Source organism: Otolemur garnettii, unplaced genomic scaffold (assembly GCF_000181295.1).
Source record: "Otolemur garnettii isolate 467f Iridium unplaced genomic scaffold, OtoGar3 scaffold00075, whole genome shotgun sequence".
Lineage (NCBI taxonomy): Eukaryota > Metazoa > Chordata > Mammalia > Primates > Galagidae > Otolemur > Otolemur garnettii.
In genome coordinates, this window is record NW_003852470.1 from 2,924,981 (window position 1) to 2,943,905 (window position 18,925).

Consider the following 18,925-nt stretch of genomic DNA (forward strand, 5'->3'; position numbering starts at 1 on the left):
CCTCTTGTCTTCCTCAGAACCAGCAGCCTTAGGCCCCAGGGCTCCTTCCCCCCTACCATGTCCCCACAGTCCCGAGGTGTAAACCCCACCCCACTGCAGCCAGCCTAGCACCAAGGCCCTGGGATTGGCCTTGCCCTGCTCTGTCCCTGGGATTGGTGTTCCCAGCTGAAGACAGACAAGCTTGGTCAGAGGCCTAGTCCCTGTCTTCAGGGACTCAGCGTGCACCCCTCTTGACAAAAAGCAGCTCATATGAAGACTCTGTGACTCTGTAAAGCCTCCAGCCCCACTCACGAGGCCCCTGAAGTCCTGCCCTGGGCCTGCCCACTGCACGGGACACTCTGGCACTGACATGGCTTTGGGGCATGGCTGAGCCTCATCATCCCCAACTGACCAGCCTCATGGTACAGACACCTCAGCAGGACACAGCAGCCTCCTAGCAGCTGGGAGCCAGAGTCCTTCTGGCTGTAGAGGGAGCCAAGGCACATGGCCGCATCCTCTGGGTTGGCCGTATAATGTGTCACGTGCACTAAGGCACACCCTGGAGAGAGGAGAAGGGTCCCACTAATAATTGTGCCCAGGCTGGTGGCTCATGCCTGTAATCCTAGCACTCTGGGAGGCTGAGGCCAGTGGACCGCTTGAGCTCACGAGTCAAGACCAGCCTGAGCAAGAGCGAGACCTCAACTCTAAAAAAACCAAAACTAGCTGGGCATTGTGGCAGGTTCCTATCGTCCCAGCTACTTCAGAAGCTGAGGCAAGAGGATCGCTTGAGCTGAAGAATTTGAGGGTGATATGAGCTTTGACACCACAGCACTCTATCCAAGGGTAACAAAGTGAGACTCTGTTTCAGGGGAAAAAACATGCCCAGAATGAACTGGGGTAAGCCACCCCAGCCAAAATATGGGGGCACCGTGCCCTGGAACTTTGAGGCCCAAAATAAAAACACTCATGCCGGTAAGCAAGTTCACTGCCCAGAGTCCTCCTGAGCATCCATGTCCCTTGTCCTGTCCATTTCTGTCTGTGGTGAGATGCCAGCAGTGCAAAGGGGCAAAGGTCGAGGGACACCCAAAGCCCTGCAACCTCTTCTGAGCTCTCTACCACCCGTCCAATGCTGGACACTGGCTTATCAGCTGTGCCCACCATCTCCAGGCTTACGGGCCAGCCACAGTCGACACAAAAGCACAACAGACCACAGTGTACAGATGTAAGGATGGTTTCTAATTGTGACAAAATGCACACAACACAAAATTTATCAGTTTAAGCATTTTTGAGTATGCAGTTCAGTGGCATTAAGAACGTCCACCCTAAGCTGGGCACAGTGGCTCACCTCGTCTCTAAAAATAGCCGGGCATTGTGCCAGGCACCTGTAGTCCCAGCTACTTGGGAGGCTGAGGCAAGAGGATTGCTTGAGCCCAGGAGTTTGAGGTTGCTGTGAGCTCTGACACCACAGTAATCTTCCAGGGGCAAGAAAGTAAGACTCTGTCTCAAAAAGAAAAGAATGGTCCACCCAATTGGGCAGCCATCACCACCTCCTCCTCCAGAGTTCTCCCCTCCCCACGGTCCCCTCACCCCACCCCAGCAGCCACCTTCCCCTTCCTATGCGTTTGACTACTTGGGGACCTCGAAGGACTAGGACTCACAGTGTCCGACCTACTGTAACTGTCCAATTCACTGAGCACTCTGTCCTCAGCAGGTACTGCCCTGGGTGTCAGAATTTACTTTCTTTTAAAACTGAACAATACTGCACGTTATTTAGGCACATAGGCTTTTTTAGAAAGCCTCTGGTCTTCAAGATGCCGCAAGAACAGAATTCATCAGTGCCTCCCCCACAAAAGGTAGGTCTGGGGCAGGGCACAGTCACAGCTGCCACAACCTTCAGCTGTGGATTCTCTCTGCCTTTCTCTTGAGCCACCACTCCCCCCCCACACCGGGGCCACTGCACACACGGTCCTGCAGGCAGCCTTCAAATTTATAAAAGCAAATGAAGTTCTAGATGGTTCTAATGAAACTACAGGACCTCTGATGCTCGTAGGAGGAAGTTAATTCTGAAGGACGGCACTCATCCCCCGTTATTCTTTCAAGGGGAACAGCGGTGGCACTGCCCACACCAGGTGGCCCACGGACTGGCCCTTCTGCCATTGCCAGTCCCAGGTCCTCCCCAGGGGACAAGCTGCACAGCTACAGAGGCCAGGAGACATCTTAAGGAGATGAGGCCAGCAGGTGGCCAGCAGGTGATAAGAAGTTTACTTTTGAGCTTTATATGTAAAAAAGAACCCAAAACATAACCCGGCCCCCTTGTAGACCACCATCTGGGGAGGCCTGGCAGCAAGGTGACCCAGCTCAAATAAACAGGGTCCCAACGAGGTGACAACACAGACCCTCTGCCCACCAGCTGCCCCGTCCTCGTCCTGCTCACGTCAGAGAGAACTCAGCTGAGGGTGGGCTGAGGTGGGCGGGCTGAGGGCTGCCCTGTACCACACCCCTCCAGCCAGAGGTGGCCTTCCTTGCTCACCATTTGGGCAAATGTCTTTGCTTCAGTGAGATAGGAGCTTTCTGGGGAGGAGATGCGTCACCTTGGTTTTCACCCTGTGCAGTCCACACGGAACATGCCGGAACACATCCTTCTCCACCGCAGGGTCTGCACTCCTTTCTGGGCAGGAAACATGCCAAGGAAGAGCACCCAGCTGCTGCCGTGTGATAATCTGGGGTTAGGGGTGCCCACTTTCTGCCCAGCTCCACCAGAAGGTCGCTGGAAGGTCTGGACAAACCACTCATCTCCTCTGGCCTCAGTCTTCCCATCTGGACCGCACCTCACAGCATTCCACTGCCCTCTACCAACTTAGCCCTGGGGGCCACCAGCTCCATCCTCCATGCCAGAGATGAACTCAGGGGCCAGCCAATGCCAAGGGCTGGCTGCTATCCACCTGCTTCCTGCCCAGAGCTCAGCCACAAGCAGAGACCCGGAAGGCCACCCTCATCTCCACACTCACGAAAACCATGAAAGCACTGCCAGGGCAGGGATCCCAACGCCTTCCCCCCCCAGCTCGCCCGCCCAGCCCAGGCCCAGAGCAGGGAGAAGAACCAAGAGGGAGGCTGAGCTTTGTGGCTTCGAGCAGACCCCCAGATGTCTCACGGCACCTTGCCTGGAGCCCCCAGAGACCCTGCCCCTGCCCTCGTCCCTCAGCCTCCTCCCTCCCAGCCTCATCCCGCCCTGCTGAACCTGCACAGCCTCCCTGCCTCCCTCACCCCTCTCAGACCAGTGCACCTTCCCTCAGGGTCACCTCGCCTCTGGGTGAGCGCAGCACCCTACTAGGAGATGACATCCCACTGTCCAGTAAGCAAACTGGGGGCTTGTGAGCCCCAGGGGATGCCAGGATTCCACTTTCACAGCTGGAGGGGGCCCAGCCAATGGGAATGGGGGGAGGAACCCTCAGTGCAATTTCCAGGGGCCAGAAACTATCTTCTCTTCCCCTCCTGGAGCATTGAGTAGGGGCCTGTAAGATTCCTCCTTTACTTCCAGAGCTTCCCTGTGACACGATGGCCAAATGTGGGGAATGAAGAGCCCCCCAGAGTCCCTGCCCCACAGGAGCCCCATGCCCAGCATCCTCCCTCCTGCATCCCTCGGGCCCCTCCTCGGGGTCTGCCACCACTGGGGGAGACCCTTGGGTTCTTCCTTTCCCCCCAGCCAGGAAGGGTCCTATTTGTGGGGGAAGCCTCCTCTTCCTCCCTTCCCTTGCCCTGTTCACCGTCCTGAGGAAAGTGACCCCAGGAAGCCAGAGTGGGCCCCCTTCCACATTTCCTGCAGGTATTAAAAGCAGAAGCCTGTTGGAACACCACGGAGGGAGATATGGAGTATAAAAACAAGAATCAGTACCCCAGACCACACGGCCATACTGATACACACACCCCTTCAAATCCGACATCTCTCAGGTACAAAGCAACCCAAACACGGTTAGGGTGAGGTGCTCCTGGTTTCCACCCTCAGGAACCCTGCCCTCTGAGGCACCAGTGAGGCTTTTACAATGCTCCCAAGTCTTACTTCTTAGTGACATCTGCACTGATGCCGTGTCTTTCACAGACACGAAGCCACTGTCTGCTCCCGACACAGCCTCTCAGAAGAGTGAGGGCAGCCTCCAGGCCACCAGGCCACCCGGCCACAGCCCAGTGGTCAGACGCAGGAAGGGGCCAGCCACAGTTGCCCAGACCACACAGACCCAGCACCCAACCTGGAAACTGGTCCTGGGATCCTAGGAACTCACAATTAAAAACTAAAGAATGTTTTTAGGAGTAATAAGATTTTTACATTTATGTTTATAGAAAGAACATTGTGCAAAGTGTCTCCATAGTGACAGGGCATTTCCATCAACTCGCCTGATGTTTCCTCCACTGCCTCATTCTGTGCCAGTGCTGAGTGTACAGTGAGGAAGCCCAGGGTGCTGAGCGCAGAGTGAGGAAGCCCAGTCCCTCCTCATGTGAGTGCTGAGCGTAGAGTGAGGAAGCCCAGGGTGCTGAGCGCAGAGTGAGGAAGCCCAGGGTGCTGAGCGCAGAGTGAGGAAGCCCAGTCCCTCCTCATGTGAGTGCTGAGCGTACAGTGAGGAAGCCCAGTCGCCTCCTCAGGGCTCTGCAACGCAGACCTCGCTGAGAACCAGTGGGCTTCTTGATGGAATGTCATCTTCCTGAGCACCTCTTTAAGAAGGATGTTGTCACAATAAATCTAAGTGTGCCGTGAAACCTCTGCATGAGATCTCCTTTTCCCACCCCCAGCTGAAGAAGACAGAATGCACTTCTCAGATCCAAGAGCTGCTGAAAAACAACACACAAATTTCTATTTGCCAAACAACTGAAATCTTTTTTACAATTTCCATTTGAGTCCCTACGAAATCAGTTATTCACATTTTTGCACAGGTAGTCAAACATGTTCCCAGCAAAATTCTTCATGAGTAGCTTGTCCTGGTCACTGTGTGCTTGGTTGTGGAAAGACACCACACCACACTAGCACTGGAAGCACAGCTGCACCTGGCTCCTGCATTCCAGAGCTTGGAAACACAGACCTGCCCCCTCGGAGGACTCTGCAGCTGAGGGTGGGGTGTGCACATCCTCGGAGTCGCTCCCTGGCAGCAGCGCCTGTCAATGGCTCTAACAGGGCCTGGGACTCAGGCCTGGAGCCCCGCCCTGGCCCCCATCTAGGCACAGGTCCTGGCTCTCTAAGAGCTGTGCCACGCACTACTGGGGGTGACAGGGCGAAGGTCTGGGTGTGTCGTTTCCCCCAATGGCATGTGAGCCCACAACTATCTCAAAGTGTTTTAGGAGCCACACTGAATAGTGAGTGGATAACAGGACATGACAGCAGTGTGGGCACACAGAGAAATGCAGCCCTGCAGACACCAGGTAAGGGGTACACTAGAGAAGGGGTGGGGCAGCACTGGGACAGCAGGTATTCTGGGGTAGCCGGGCAGGATGGCGGCAGGGGACTCCCGCAGGCAGGGTGCCCAGCCACAGGGCTGCATCTACCCAGACTCCAGGCTGAATTCCCCCCAAACAGCAAGGCTTATATGGAAATTAACCAAACTTATAACTCTGACAGGTCATTTGAGTTTGGGAACAAGGCTAGTTTGCCAAATGATTCTTCCCTCTTTAATTAAAATCCTTTATTAACTGCCAAGCTAATACCTTTCCCCAAGACTGACGAGATAATGAGTGCACATCCATCAGCCCAGGCGCTGTCGTCCAAGGAGGCTGGGTGGGCTCAGGAGAGGGAGCCACACCCCCACAGACACCCCACACTCTCACTGTGGGCACAGCCCCAAAGGTGGGGCAAGCGTCCCATTCTGGGTGCAAATCATACCCATCAGAAGGTCCCTGAAGAAACACGGAGCCCAGAGCTGCGGAGCAAATCCTCCCACCACGCTCCAACCGAGCCCAGTGTTCTCCGCGAGCCCCAGGAGTCCCTAGGAGAGCGATCTGACGACTCCACCCCTCCCACCAATAAAGGAGGGAGTGTGTGTACAATAAACAGCCAGGAGTCCCTTCCCTCCACATAAACAGATGGACGGAAGAGCAGATACGAAATCCCACCATGGAGAACTCAGGGTAATTGTTAGCGGCGCCCCTGCAAGACGCTGAGTGTGGGCTTCACAGAGGGACCCCCGAAGGCAGTGTGGAAAGGGGGCGGTCACCGCCAGCAGAGACACCGAGGAACAGGCCCCAGCACCAGCAGTGGGTCTAGCGCAGCGGGCCTGCAGTGCTGTGCTAGGAACGCGCCCCACGTGGTCCCCTCCCAAAGCCTCTCACCCCAGTCTCACCCTGGGAAAAACCCCAGGCAGATCCCCACGGAGAAGCACCGCACGGAACACCTGGGGGTCTTCACCTTCCGTGTCCTGGGGAACAGGGAGTCTCGGCCAGGAGGAGCCTGAGGACACAGGAGGACTGATTAAGTGGGGGGGTTGGGACAGAAAAGGGGCATGGGATAGAAACTAAGGACATTTGGATGAGGTGAGGACCTCAGCTGATGATGGTGTGCCACTACAGGACCAGTAATCGTAACAAACGTGCCACTCTCCGGCAAATGTTAGTAACAGAGATGCTGGCTGCGGGGCACAGGGGAACTCTCTAGACTACTGCTCAATTTTTCTGTAAATCTAAAAGTGTTCTAAAAACCAAAACTCATTAATTTTTTTGTTTGTTTTTGGAGACAGAGTCTCAGTATGTCGCCATCGTAGAGTGCGGTGGCGTCACAGCTCACAGCAACCTCCAACTCTTGGGCTCAAGCAATTCTCTTGCCTCAGCCTCCCGAGTAGCTGGGACTACAGGTGCCTGCCACAACGCCCGCTATTTTTTGGTTGCAGTGGTCGTTGTTTGACGGGCTGGGCAGGGTTTTAATCCTCTTCCAGGGACACGGAAGGCTCGGCTCGCTGGGGCCAAATGACCATAAAGTGAGAGGCCCAGGCCCCTCCCGGAGGAGCAGGAGGCAGACCCCACAGGGCTGTCCCGGTGACCAGCAGGAGTTGGGGACTGCCAGGGTCCAGTAGGGCTGGGCCAGGTCCAGTGGGCGTAGGGAACCCCAGGCCCCCACCCCCTACCCCGCCCACTCACCCCATCACCCTGAGGCCAGCTTCCCCCTTCCTCCGCCCCCTGCTTGGCCCCCTCAGGTCAATCCCTCCTACACCCCCACTTCCTACGCCTCACCCCCACCCACCGTCCGCGGTCGGCTCCCCCCACCCTCTACTCACACCGCCCTGCCTCCCAATCATTCCCTCACCGCCCTGCCCCTGCCCTGGCCGTTCCCAGAAGCAGATCCAGGCAGGATCCAGGATCCAGGCAGGCAGCAGGGGCTGCGAAACCAAGCTGACCCCCCAACCCGCCCGCCGCACCTGTGCACGCACACAGAGGGGCGCGCACGCGGCGGGACGCGCACTCTGGGCTCGGCCGGCGGGCTCCGCACGTTCCTCGGTCCTCGCGCGCCCCCTGGCGCCCGGAGACCTCCCCTTGCAGGCGGCGCAGCCGGGTCAGCGCGCGGTGCGCAGCGCCCTCGCGTGGACAAGCATTGCCGCCGCCCGGCGGTCCGCAGCCAGCCATGCCGCCCCGCCGCGGCCCCGAACCAGGAGGGGACAAGGGCGCTGGCCTGGCTGGCCTGCCTTCCTGGCCTGTGAGGTTTGCGAGGTTCTCGAGCCGGTGCACTGTCTCCTTCCGTGAAAGGCAGCGAGGAAAAAGTCATGCCCGGCCGCACCTAGGCTGGAGCGGCGGGAAGGGCAAGGGCAGACGTGGGGCCCTGGACTGGAGGCAGCGTGGTCATCCCGCAGGCCCCGCGTCCCAGGCACCCAGGACCCAGCTCCGACCCTGGGACCAGCCCTCGGGGGACCAGGCCTGCAGACGCCTCCCGCGCGGCCCACCCCACCCCGAGTGCGCACACCAGGCTTGGAGCTGGACACGGGGCCAAGGGTGGGAGGAGAGGGGCCTCTCGGGCGGGAAGGTGGGCGGGCGACCAGCCCCAGGTCAGCAGCAGCCCGGTGTTTTGTTTGGGGGTGGCGGGTTCCCGGGGTTGGGGGGAGCGGCAGGCGCGTTTGCGAGAGGACAGGTGGGCTCAGTCCACTCCTGCCTGCGTGCGATGGGCCTCCAGGGAAGATTCTGCTCCCCGGCCCAGGCAGAGCGGCGCGCGTGCTAGAGATGACCCTGGCAGTGTCCAGGAGGGGCGCGCCCCCGAGCCTGGTGTGAACACTGGCTGAGCTACTTTGATGGCGTTGGCAAATTTCCAACACCTATTTCCCCTGTCGGTAAAACAGCACCCTGACACCCACTGGGCTGCGTCCTGAGTCGTTTCTAAGCATGCAAAGCTCCCAGCAGGGCACGACCTTCAGAGCGGGCAGCTCTGTGACAGTCAGTTTTCTGGGCTGGGCTGGGCTGGCCCTCCCCGCCCCCCTGGATTCAATGCTGCCCCTGGCCACCCCAGGGACTGGACGCATCTCCCTCCCATCCACAGTAGGAGCCACTTGAGCTGATTCAGTGAATCCTCATATCCAGTAGGACTTAAAAGGCAAACTCTGGCCTATGACCTGGAGCAGTGTTTAACTTATCTGGGTCATTTCCCCATCTGTAAAATGGGGTTGGTGTGAGACTTAAATGACTTACTGTGCGTCACATACTCAGGACCGTACCCAGCATGGTGAGCACCAGGTGTGTTAGCTGCTGTCCTGCTTCAGCATCAAGTGGGGAGTGGGGACTCACAGGAATGCACAGAAGTGACAGGTGACAAGGTGCCTGCATGGTCTGGGTTGTGTGAGTTTATTTAGCAAGTTCAAAGAAAAGATAATCAGGACACTAGTTAACTGAGTGACCCTTTTACAGAGTCTCCAGGACACAGCACTCCCCAGGACACCTGTCCAGCACACCTCAGGACACCCCCTCTGAAACAGCGCCCTACACTCAGAAGGTCTACACTTGGTCCTATGCTGTCATCACCTCAAAATTCTCAAAAATCTCTTCTTTGAACTCATGATCCATCAAGTGGTCAGGGGGACAAGAGACATGTGAGCAGAGACCTGGGCTGTCCCTTGCCACCTGGCCGGCATATGGTGAAGCACAGCATTTCAGGGGAACCCCAGGCATGGGAGCTACCTGAGACTCAAGGTTCGTCCAAGGCCCATGTTACACTGATGAGCAGGCCAGTAGGAGCTGATGGCCCACCAGCCTGCTTTCCACTCAAGCCAGAACTTGCTCCAGCCCAGAGAACAGCATTCTGCAAAACAGATGGGCAAGGCACAGGCCATATCCTAACTCCCACTTGCCTGTGGTAGCCCAGCACCGATGCTGCATATGACACAGGGCAGGACACAGAGAGGACACCCACAGCCCCTCCCCTCCATAGAGGGCCCTGCCAAGGCAGTGCTGACCCCACGCACAGGTCACAAGGTGACCTCTGCTCCTGTGCAACTCTCCACCACCCTGGCCGAAGCTGGAGAAGCACATATGCCATGCCAGGTATCCCACAGACAAGTTAAATGCTCTTACATTTAAAATCGTCAGTGCCATCCAAAGAAAACAAACATTCACACTAATGATTTCAATTTTTAATTTTTCTTTACTTAGGACATTAAGTAGCAAATCAAAAACATCTCAAGGAAAAAGCTTTCTATTTCAGTGCCTTTTAGGGTATTTTCTTCCTGCTTTCTGAATAAAAGGCCCCACAATTCACAGTTGGCCCTGCACACTGGCCCCGTCCAAGCCACAGAAGAGGCCCCTTCCCAGACAAAGAGGCTGAGATCCTCAGCTGGGAGGCAGAGCCCAGCTGCAGGGCGCCCAGGCCTTAGCCTCAAGCAGGGAGGGCAGGAGGCAAGACGTGCTTCCTCATGTTAGTCTGTGAACCATGTGTGCCTCCTGCCTCTGTGGGAGCAACTGGAGAGATAGAAGAATGACGCAGAGGCTGACCTTGGAACCCAGCGCAGTCACCAGGGCCGCCCCTCCTCTCCTGGCCTTCTGCTCAGGACTGTTCTGGGCCAGATCCTCCTCTGTTGCTCCATAGGACTATTCTGGGTCAGATCCTCCTCTGTTGCTCCACAATGTACAATGCCATGTGGACACACAACCTGCCCACCAGGAACTTAAACTTCTGGGGCAAGACCCTCATGACACAAGGGAGGACAGGTGCCCAGGGTTACTCCAAGCCAGAGAGGTCTCTGCTATTGGTCCACAGACAGCTTGGGCTTCCTCCCTACCTGCCTCCACCAGATCCAATGTCCTGGAACCTTCCTCCAGACCTAAAGACAAAAGGAGGGAAGGAAGGAGGTGTTGGGCCTGAGAAAATGATCCCTCAAAGTCTAGCACTTCAGCTTCTGAATACTGTGACCTGCATCAGAAGCACAGTCCCTCCCCTGCTCTCTCTGCCCCAGGTGGGTCAGAGAAGCTAGTATTCCCCCCACACCCCCAAATGCAGATCACAGACACCAGAACCCTCTGCCCTAAGGCCAGGCTAAAACTAGGAAGAGGACTCTGCCCTTCCAACCTTTTGGAAGCCAGCTGCAAAGACCCCCTCTGACTCCCATTCAGGTCTCTCGCCCTCCACTTAGAGAAGGAATGCCACGGAGAGGGAGAGGCTGTGAAGCGTGAGCAGACAGCGTGCTGGCTAGTTCAGTCTGTCCCCATCAGACCCTTTCCTTTCTGTCTGATCACATCTCCACACAGCTGTCCACTCTCCACCGAACTTGAGAACAAAAAAAAAGTTTTCCTAGGTCTTTGGATCTTCATTTCTGAAGGTTCCCGTGTCACATAAACTTTAATTATGTCTGTTATACTTTCTTCTTGTTAATCTGTCATGTTCTAGGAGTGATGCTGTGGACCCTTATGACAGGTGAAGAAAGTGGGGCTGAGGGCATCCAGGCTCCTCTGGCTTCTGTTCATTGTATCATGACTTTTCCTTTTAAAATACAAACACAGGCAGGCAGCCAAATGTGATGGCCCACACCTGTAATACTAACACTCTGGGGGACGCAGGCGGGAGCATCCCTTGAGCTCAGGAGTTCAGGACCAGTCTGAGCAAAAGTGAGACCCTGTCTCTACAAAAAAATAGAAAAATTAGCTGGGCATTGTGGTGGGCACCTATAGTCCCAGTTACTCAGGAGGCTGAGGCAGAAGGATCACTGAGCTAGGGTGAGGTCACAGCACTCTAACCAAGGGCCATAGACTGAGACTTTGTCTCAAAAAAAAAAAAGCCAAAACTTTAAGAAGTGATTTGAATTTAAAAATTAAACTAGAAATCATATTTCATATTACAATCTTTAGCTTTTAATTCTACTTCAACTTCTGATTAAATCTTATCTGCATAATTTTCTCCAAAAAGAAAGTTAATGATTACCAGAGCCAAGTTCTTACAATGTATTGTAGCAGTTCCACGTCAGAGTTTAACCTACTCTCATGACTAGAATGTAGTTATCTAAGTTACTAAAGTAAGATTTCCTTTTTTTTTTTTGCACTTTTTGTTTAGGGCCAGGTTTGAACCCACCACATCTGGCATATGGGGCCAGCGCCCTACTCCTTGAGCCACAGGCACTGCCCATAATTTCATAATTTTAAAAATATTCTTGCTATTCTTACAAATTAGTCTCAATTTCAGACTCCTCAGTGGATTTAAATAAATGTTTTTACAAATATTGAAAATGGCCAATGATTTTTTTCCTTCTTAAGGAAGTTAATGATCAGTCCAGATGACCCAACGCTGGGAGTGCATGTTGGGGGCTGTGAACAGAGGCAGAGGCTGCCACCTTGTCACCCAAGGGCGGTTGGGCACAATGCACAGCTGTTCCACAAAAGAACACCAAAACATCTAAGTCACACGTGGGCAAAGCCAACTCACCAGATCCTGTTACTCTCACAGGAGTTTTACATTTACATTACAGCAAGTTTCAACACATTCATCTACGTAAAGCAGTCTGCAAATCAACCCATCAGCTCCTCCACGCTGGACTTTAGAAAGTAAACAAGTCGGGAAATGCTGCTCAGCTGTAGCAAGTAGATCAACCACCCTCCGTGGTGCCCCCAAAGGGACAGACTTCGCCCAGAGCAAGAGCAAAAACTCTGGCAGTTCCACCGGACTTCTCGTCACGGGTTTAAAGGCAACATCACTGCTCTGATGGCTTCACCAGAGGGAAGGGTTTACACACCATGGATAATATCCCAGCTCCCACCCACTACCTGGCCCAGGAGCACATGGCTTTAACTCCCCCCAGCTGCTCCTCGCCTCCTCCATGGACGACAGATTAAGCAAGAACAGGCTGAGCTGACCCCGGGCAGCCCAGCTCCAGGGTCCCCGCTCCCAACAGCATGGCAGTGCTTATCAAGACAGAAGTGTGTCCAGGCACAAAAACCCTCCACATAGCACCTGCCAGGAGCTTCCCTCCCACCACAAGCACCCAAGAAAGCCTCCCGTGCGGGACAACATCCCAATGACAGGCTGTCGCCTTTCCTGATGAACTGAGCAGATTCCTCAAATGCAAGAATTTGAGGATCAGAAAGTGGATTTCAATTCTGACAAAACATTTCTACAAGGGCAGACTCAAAATTCATGCACAAATTCTCTTGTCAGAAAATTCAACAGGGGAAGTTGAATTGGGCCCAAGAATCGTACTTTATTTCCTAAAACATACCTAATAAAATATTCAGGGAAGAGCATCAATTTGTGAGAACAACATCTCACCCTTCCCACTGTCCAACCAGAAACACCTGTAAACAGGTATGTGCTTCGCTGCCACCCGCCTCCCTGGAGTCAGCAGAGGGAAGGACTGTCAGAATCTAAGAGGCAAAAGAGAGAAACTCATACAGGACACGGTGGCAACTCCCCGAAAACTCTCTATACTCATCCTGACTCAAATCGGGATGCTCAACACAGGAGGATGTCACTGGTGTCTCACGTCACGCAAGAGCAACCCAAATGCACAGACTGTGTTACGCTATCTGAGTGACGACCTCTGTCCAGAGCAGCAGTCCTGAATCAGAGTCAGGCATTTATGAGGCCAGAAAATTAAGTTCTCGAACTGACCCTAGAGAAGTCCACACATCCCACTGCTGAGTATCGCTGCAGCGGCCTTCACGCTGCCCCTCTGCGGAGCTGTGCGCTGACACCAGGGCCTAGCCCACCCTTCAAAGCAACTCTGGAACTCTTTCTGGAATGGCCATCATAGCTATTACCCTTGATGTCCTGAATGTCATCAAAATGTCTTTTCAATACTTCATTGGGGTAAGGAAAAAAAATCACAGGGGGTCAACTGAGTAAGGAAAAAACGTCACTCAGATCAACTGAGTACGGAGGGTGAACCACTACAGTTACTTATGAACTGGCTAAAACTCCCTCTCAGACAGTGCTGTGTGAGCTGGTGCGTTCTTGTAATGGAAGAGCTGCACGCTTTTCTCATGCCACGATTTTCATTTAAGATTTCCCTATTGCTCTGTCCATGTTTACTTGGTCTATTTTTTTCACAGTCAGCTGACAACTCTGATGCACAATTAGATGAATCTCTGCTACGTTTTCATCAGTTCTGCTCATTACTGTTGGCCCTGATCTCTCCTGAGTGACACTTTCTTTCCCCTCAGAAAAACATTAAATCTGTTTGTACACAGCCGTTTTTTCATGCGCTACCCCCATCAACTTGGACTAATGTGTCCCTGATTTCACTTCCACTCTTGCCAAGTTGAACAAGAATCAAGGTTTGTTCATTGCTCTAGTTCAAGCTCTGACTTTTTACATGGCACACAAACACACGATGATGAAGGACACCATTCAGGAAGACACCCCCACACATGGACACAAACACAGCCATAAGGCACTGATGGACCCGGGTTAAGAAACCTCACTGAGCGGTCTGTACAGTGCTGCCAACCTGAGTGCATGATGGCCAGACCTTGTATGCTAAAACTTATGCATTTTATTAAACATGCATTAGAAAAAAACTAGCTTATCAAATCTGTGATAGCAAAAATATTCTTGCGTTGGATAAAGGGTAGTAAAGGTTGACTTTAAAATATACAAGGACAGGTGGCACTCAAAGAAGTGGTGAAGTGTGGGGTGAGGACACAAGATAACTGTGAATGCCACTACTACAATTCATACACATCCTTGAAGCCAATGGCTTAATGAAATTTTGGTTAAAATTTTATTTCCATCTACATTTTAAGTTTTGCTTATATAAAGACTTCAATTTATTATTTTTGGGGGGTGGGCAGACAGAGTCTCACTTTCTTGCCCCTAGTAGAGTGCTGTGGCATCATCGCTCACAGCAACCTCAAACTCTTGGGCTCAAGCGATCCTCTTGTCTCAGCCTCCCAAGAAGCTGGTACTAGAGGCACCCGCCATAATGCCCAGCTATTTTTAGAGATGGGGGTCTCGCTCTTGCTCAGGCTGGTCTCCAACTTGTGAGCTTAGGTGAACCACCCACCTTGGCTTCCCAGAGTGGTGAATTACAGGCATAAGCCACTATATCTGACCCCCAAAATTTTCGTTTTAAATAGAAAAAGATAAATTCTCATAAACAGATTCCCCAAAGAGCCCTATCAAACACACAAAGAGGCAAGAACCCACCACATGGGTGCCTGACTCCCAGCAGGTCACAGGGTCACACCCACTCTGCGACTGGTGCGGCTGCCCCTGTCCACCCAGCATGTGTCACCTCTGCACCTCTCACAGTCAGAGAAGGGAAGGGAGACAGCCTGAGCTTAAGAGATGGTGACTTCAGTGTTCAGGTGACACCTAATAATACAAATTCCATCCTCCACTGTCCAAACTACCTTCACACCACCAGACGTTATCAAGGACGTTAACTGCTTAGACCCACAGGTGAGGTAATTGAACGACAACACGCCACAAGTACCAAAAAACTAAGAAGGATGGAGTGAACGTGGCCGTCTCGTTTGAGGCCTGCACCACAGAAGCAACTATTTTTCAAATGTGTTAGACTAAGATCAAAAACAATACTGCTGAGATAGTCACAGACCCCTCTCGGAGGGGCCAAATCAATACGTTTATTATACTGATTAAAGTCAGTTGTGACACTTTAAACACACTGGTGACATTACCCTGCTCTGTGTCATGACAACTCATTCTTCCAGACGTAACTCATTCCGTGAGAAATTATTTTCCTCTTAAATGCTTCTCAATAATTCACTACTGGTGCTTTCTGAAATGAGTCTCTGAACCTGCAGACATCCTACGCTGCTGTGCTGTTCACCAACGCTGAACTCCAGCCTGACACCATCAGAGAAAAAGGTTTTCAGCGGTACTTTTCCCAAGCTGTAAAGAGGGCTTCTGCCAGCGAGGGGAGCCGTTGCGCTGGCCTGAGGGCTGCTCTCAGCCATGCGGCTGCCAGTCTCCACTTCCCCACAACCCTCTTTCCTCCTCCTGGAAGGTACTCACTTACTCAGAAAATGAGATAGGAAGTAGATTAATTATAAGAACAACATATTTAACATTACTATAAATATACACTTTTCAGGCAATTACTGTTAATAATTTGAAGATGTTTATTGCATTCTATTTTTGGTGGAGAAAAAAACGTAACATACATTTATTTAGCACAACCTTGTGAAATACACAAAGTGTAACTGGGTAAGAAGCACTTTTTCTGTCCCTAGTCCATTTTCTGAGGACGGAAACGTGACCTGCTCCCACTGTGATCATTCCTGCAACAGTCGGCACCAAGTTTAATTTTCTCCTCTCAGTATAGGCAGCAATTCACCATTTTCTTTCAACTCCTAAAAATAAAAGATAACAATATGTATAAGCACATGTATTTTATATATATTTTAAAAATGAAAACATCTAAATAATCACAGCATCTATTTATATCTAGAACCAAAAGAAATACCTATTGGATTTAAACTCTAGTCTTCCAACACTTTCAAACTGCATATTATTCCATAAAGGCTGCAAGTCCTATCCAATTACAAAATTAAAAAGGTATTCTAAAATCAAACATGGCAACTAGAGGAAAACTAAATAAAGCCCCTCTTGAAACTTCAGCAATAAATAAGGAAAATAAATCAAATGATCTGCAAAGCTGAAGAACCAAGCAAGGCAATGCTGAAGCCCCCACTAGCCCCCTGCTTACACCATCCCGCTCCTCCACTCGGGAGGAAACAGGGTTCGCTATTTCAGGCCAACCTGGGAATCCATTTGTCTCCGGAGAAGCTATAGTACCCGTAAAATGTAAAGGTCAGATACCATTAAAAAGATGTAATAATTCAGAAGCAGAGACAGGACATCAAAAGGGCTCCTGTTATGTTAACACACACCGTGGACAGGCTCTGCACTCTCTGTGTCTGTTTTTCAGATTTAAAATCTGAAGTACAGACATCAAGTTTGAAATGTGCGAACAAATGATAAATCAGGTTTTCTAGTTGAAAACTAACATTTAATCTGATTACATTCCAGGTCATCACTATGCAGCATAAACGCCAATCAATAACGATCAATTAAAACCCACACAACATGGGCAGCACCCTGTGGCTCAAAGGAGTAGGGCGCCAGCCCCATATGCCAGAGGTGGCAGGTTCAAACCCAGCCCTGGCCAAAAACTGCAAAAAATAAATAAATAAATAAAACCCACACAACCTTCTCTCTGGATTCAACTCAAACAGGAGTGAGTCTGTCACACAGAGTCCAGATGCCTCCAGGAACGTTGAGGGTCCTCTCTGCTTATTTAACACGCAGACATCCTGCTGCGCACAGAGGGACCGAGCAGGACTTTCCCAGCAAGTTATTCAGAAGGCAGCCGGCACTCAGACCTCGGTCTCAGTGGCTTACTAGCTGTGGGAGGGGACAGGCCTTGGCGGATCCCCCTCTGGGCTGCTGTAAACACCAAAGCAGTGCGCCTGGCACACCATGAGTGCCGCCAACATGCAATTCTCAGTGTCCTCACTGCTGTGCACATGAGCCAGTAGCTGAAACAGCACCCTGAGCTGACGCCCCCAGACCTCTCTCCACCAGGTCAGTCCCCACACTGCAGCAGCCGCAGTGAACTGTCTGCTCTTGAGAATGATTAACTTGTGAGTGTGTATTAGGAGCTGTTTTCCTCAGGACACCAGACTGACCAAGTCACGGGTTACTCAGTAATTCATTACTTTCTTCAGTCATTCACTCCACGAAACCAGGCCTCACTGCTCCAGCAGAGGCCGGCCAGCCGGAGCGTGCGGCCCTGGACGGAAGGCGAGGAACTGCCTCACACGGAACAGAGCAAGGCGGCTACACAAGAGCCACGACCATGTATTTTCTCAAGGAAAAATGTTAACACTATCTCAAATTTCCAAGGTGTAAGTTCTTAGCAGGTGAAAATAAGTCACATAAACCCTTTTTATAACCTAAAGAGAAGTTATTTACACAGCTGATCTTTAGAATTAAATGAGATTTGTTGATTGTATCTTCCCAAGAATTACAAATGGCATAAAACAGGCTGGAGAATATTCGGGGGGTCAGTATTGTTTGTGTTTTATAAAAATAAGAGGCGTGCGAGGGGTGAGGGGACGAGAGAGAGGAAGAGAAGGGGAGAGAACAAATGTAGCCCCAGTCCTGCTGCTTCGGGGTCACTAAAAAGCTACATTGTTAGACTTTTTCTCTTCTAGAAATGAGACTTTTCCTCAGAAAAAATGCCTTGCTGGCTTAAGCAGCATGGAATGCAACCCAGAACTCTGCAGGAGCACAGCCTGCACAGAGCAGCCACAGGGCGTCAACAGCCCTGCAGCCCGAGCTCGAGCTGCCTCTGGAAGACACACTGGTACAAAGCAGTGATGCCACTGCAGGGTAAGGTTAGAGTTCTTTCACTTCACAACCACTTACTACTTGTGTTCTACTCGAAACGTCAGCAGTCTGATCTCAGAGGAAATTCTCCAACAGAGGAGGTAAGAGGGGCCCCAGGGCAGTCTCCCAGCCTTAGGTTCAGAGCAGCCACCACGGCCCACCTTCCGCGGCAGCTTCAGCAACACTCCTACTCAGCCCCTCTTCCCTGCTCACCCCGCTATGCTACCAGCCTCCTCAACACCGCAGAGCCCAGGTGGGGTCTGGGGAGTGCTAGAGGCTGTGGGCGTTGAGGCCACAGCTCCCACTTGCTGTCTGGGGCTGACTGGCCTGCTATGAAGCTCCCAGCTGCCCGCAGACATTAAGTGTAAGGAAAGTCACGTCCCCCTGAAACTCCATGGGAGTCCCTTAAAGCAAACCAAAGACATGCTTTCCAGTCTTTTCCCTACAACCATTTACTGAGCTCCTGAAATACACAGAGCACCAGGAAGGAGCCTCGGGTGTCTGAGAAATAGCAGCTTTTCTGACCCGCTCACAGTCTGTACTTAGCAGACTTCTTGGCACCTGAAAACTAAAGAGGAACTTGCATTTTCTTTCAGGAGACGGAGGGCAATGACCCTGAGCCTCTGTGTCCAGCCAGGCTGGGCAGCCCTGAGCCACAGGCCTCCTGCTCCCCATATCTCCATGTACCCAAGGACACATGAGTACGGTGAGAGAAAATAATTACAATATAACTTCAGGAACAGGAGCAAACATTTCTGGCTAAAAGAATCTGTAAATAATTCACAGACAATTTGGGCCTTTAAGGATATTTACAAAACCAGACTTAAACATGAAATAAACAAGGAAATCCACAGCTAAGGAAATGCAAATACCAAAAGGCAGGAAATACGGAGGAAAGCTGAGCGGGACTGAGTTCTGGGCAAGAGAAACCGTGAAAGCCCAGTTAAAGCTGGGACCCTGGTCAGCAGGGACAATGATGTCACAGACAGGGAGGAGGGGGTACGAGCAGCCTCGCATAGCAGGGACAGTGAGAGCCACAGACATCAGGCACATACAGTCGCTGACACTGGCCTAGAGGAAAGTCGCACAGCAGGGACAGTGAGAGCCACAGACATCAGACACACAGTCGCTGACACTGGCCTAGAGGGGAGTCGCACA

The 18,925-nt window shown here is 52.1% G+C and overlaps 1 protein-coding gene across 1 annotated transcript in view; it reads right to left on the minus strand.

Moving 5' to 3' along the window:
• Positions 1 to 15,471: 15,471 nt before the first annotated feature.
• The window catches only part of GLRX3 (glutaredoxin 3), a 38,835-nt gene continuing 35,381 nt past the window's right edge, over positions 15,472 to 18,925 (minus strand). The window contains exon 11 of the mRNA XM_003794056.3: positions 15,472 to 15,726. Within this exon, the coding sequence (XP_003794104.1) occupies positions 15,676 to 15,726 (51 nt within the window). The 3' untranslated portion in view covers positions 15,472 to 15,675. The remainder of the gene's footprint in view (positions 15,727 to 18,925) is intronic.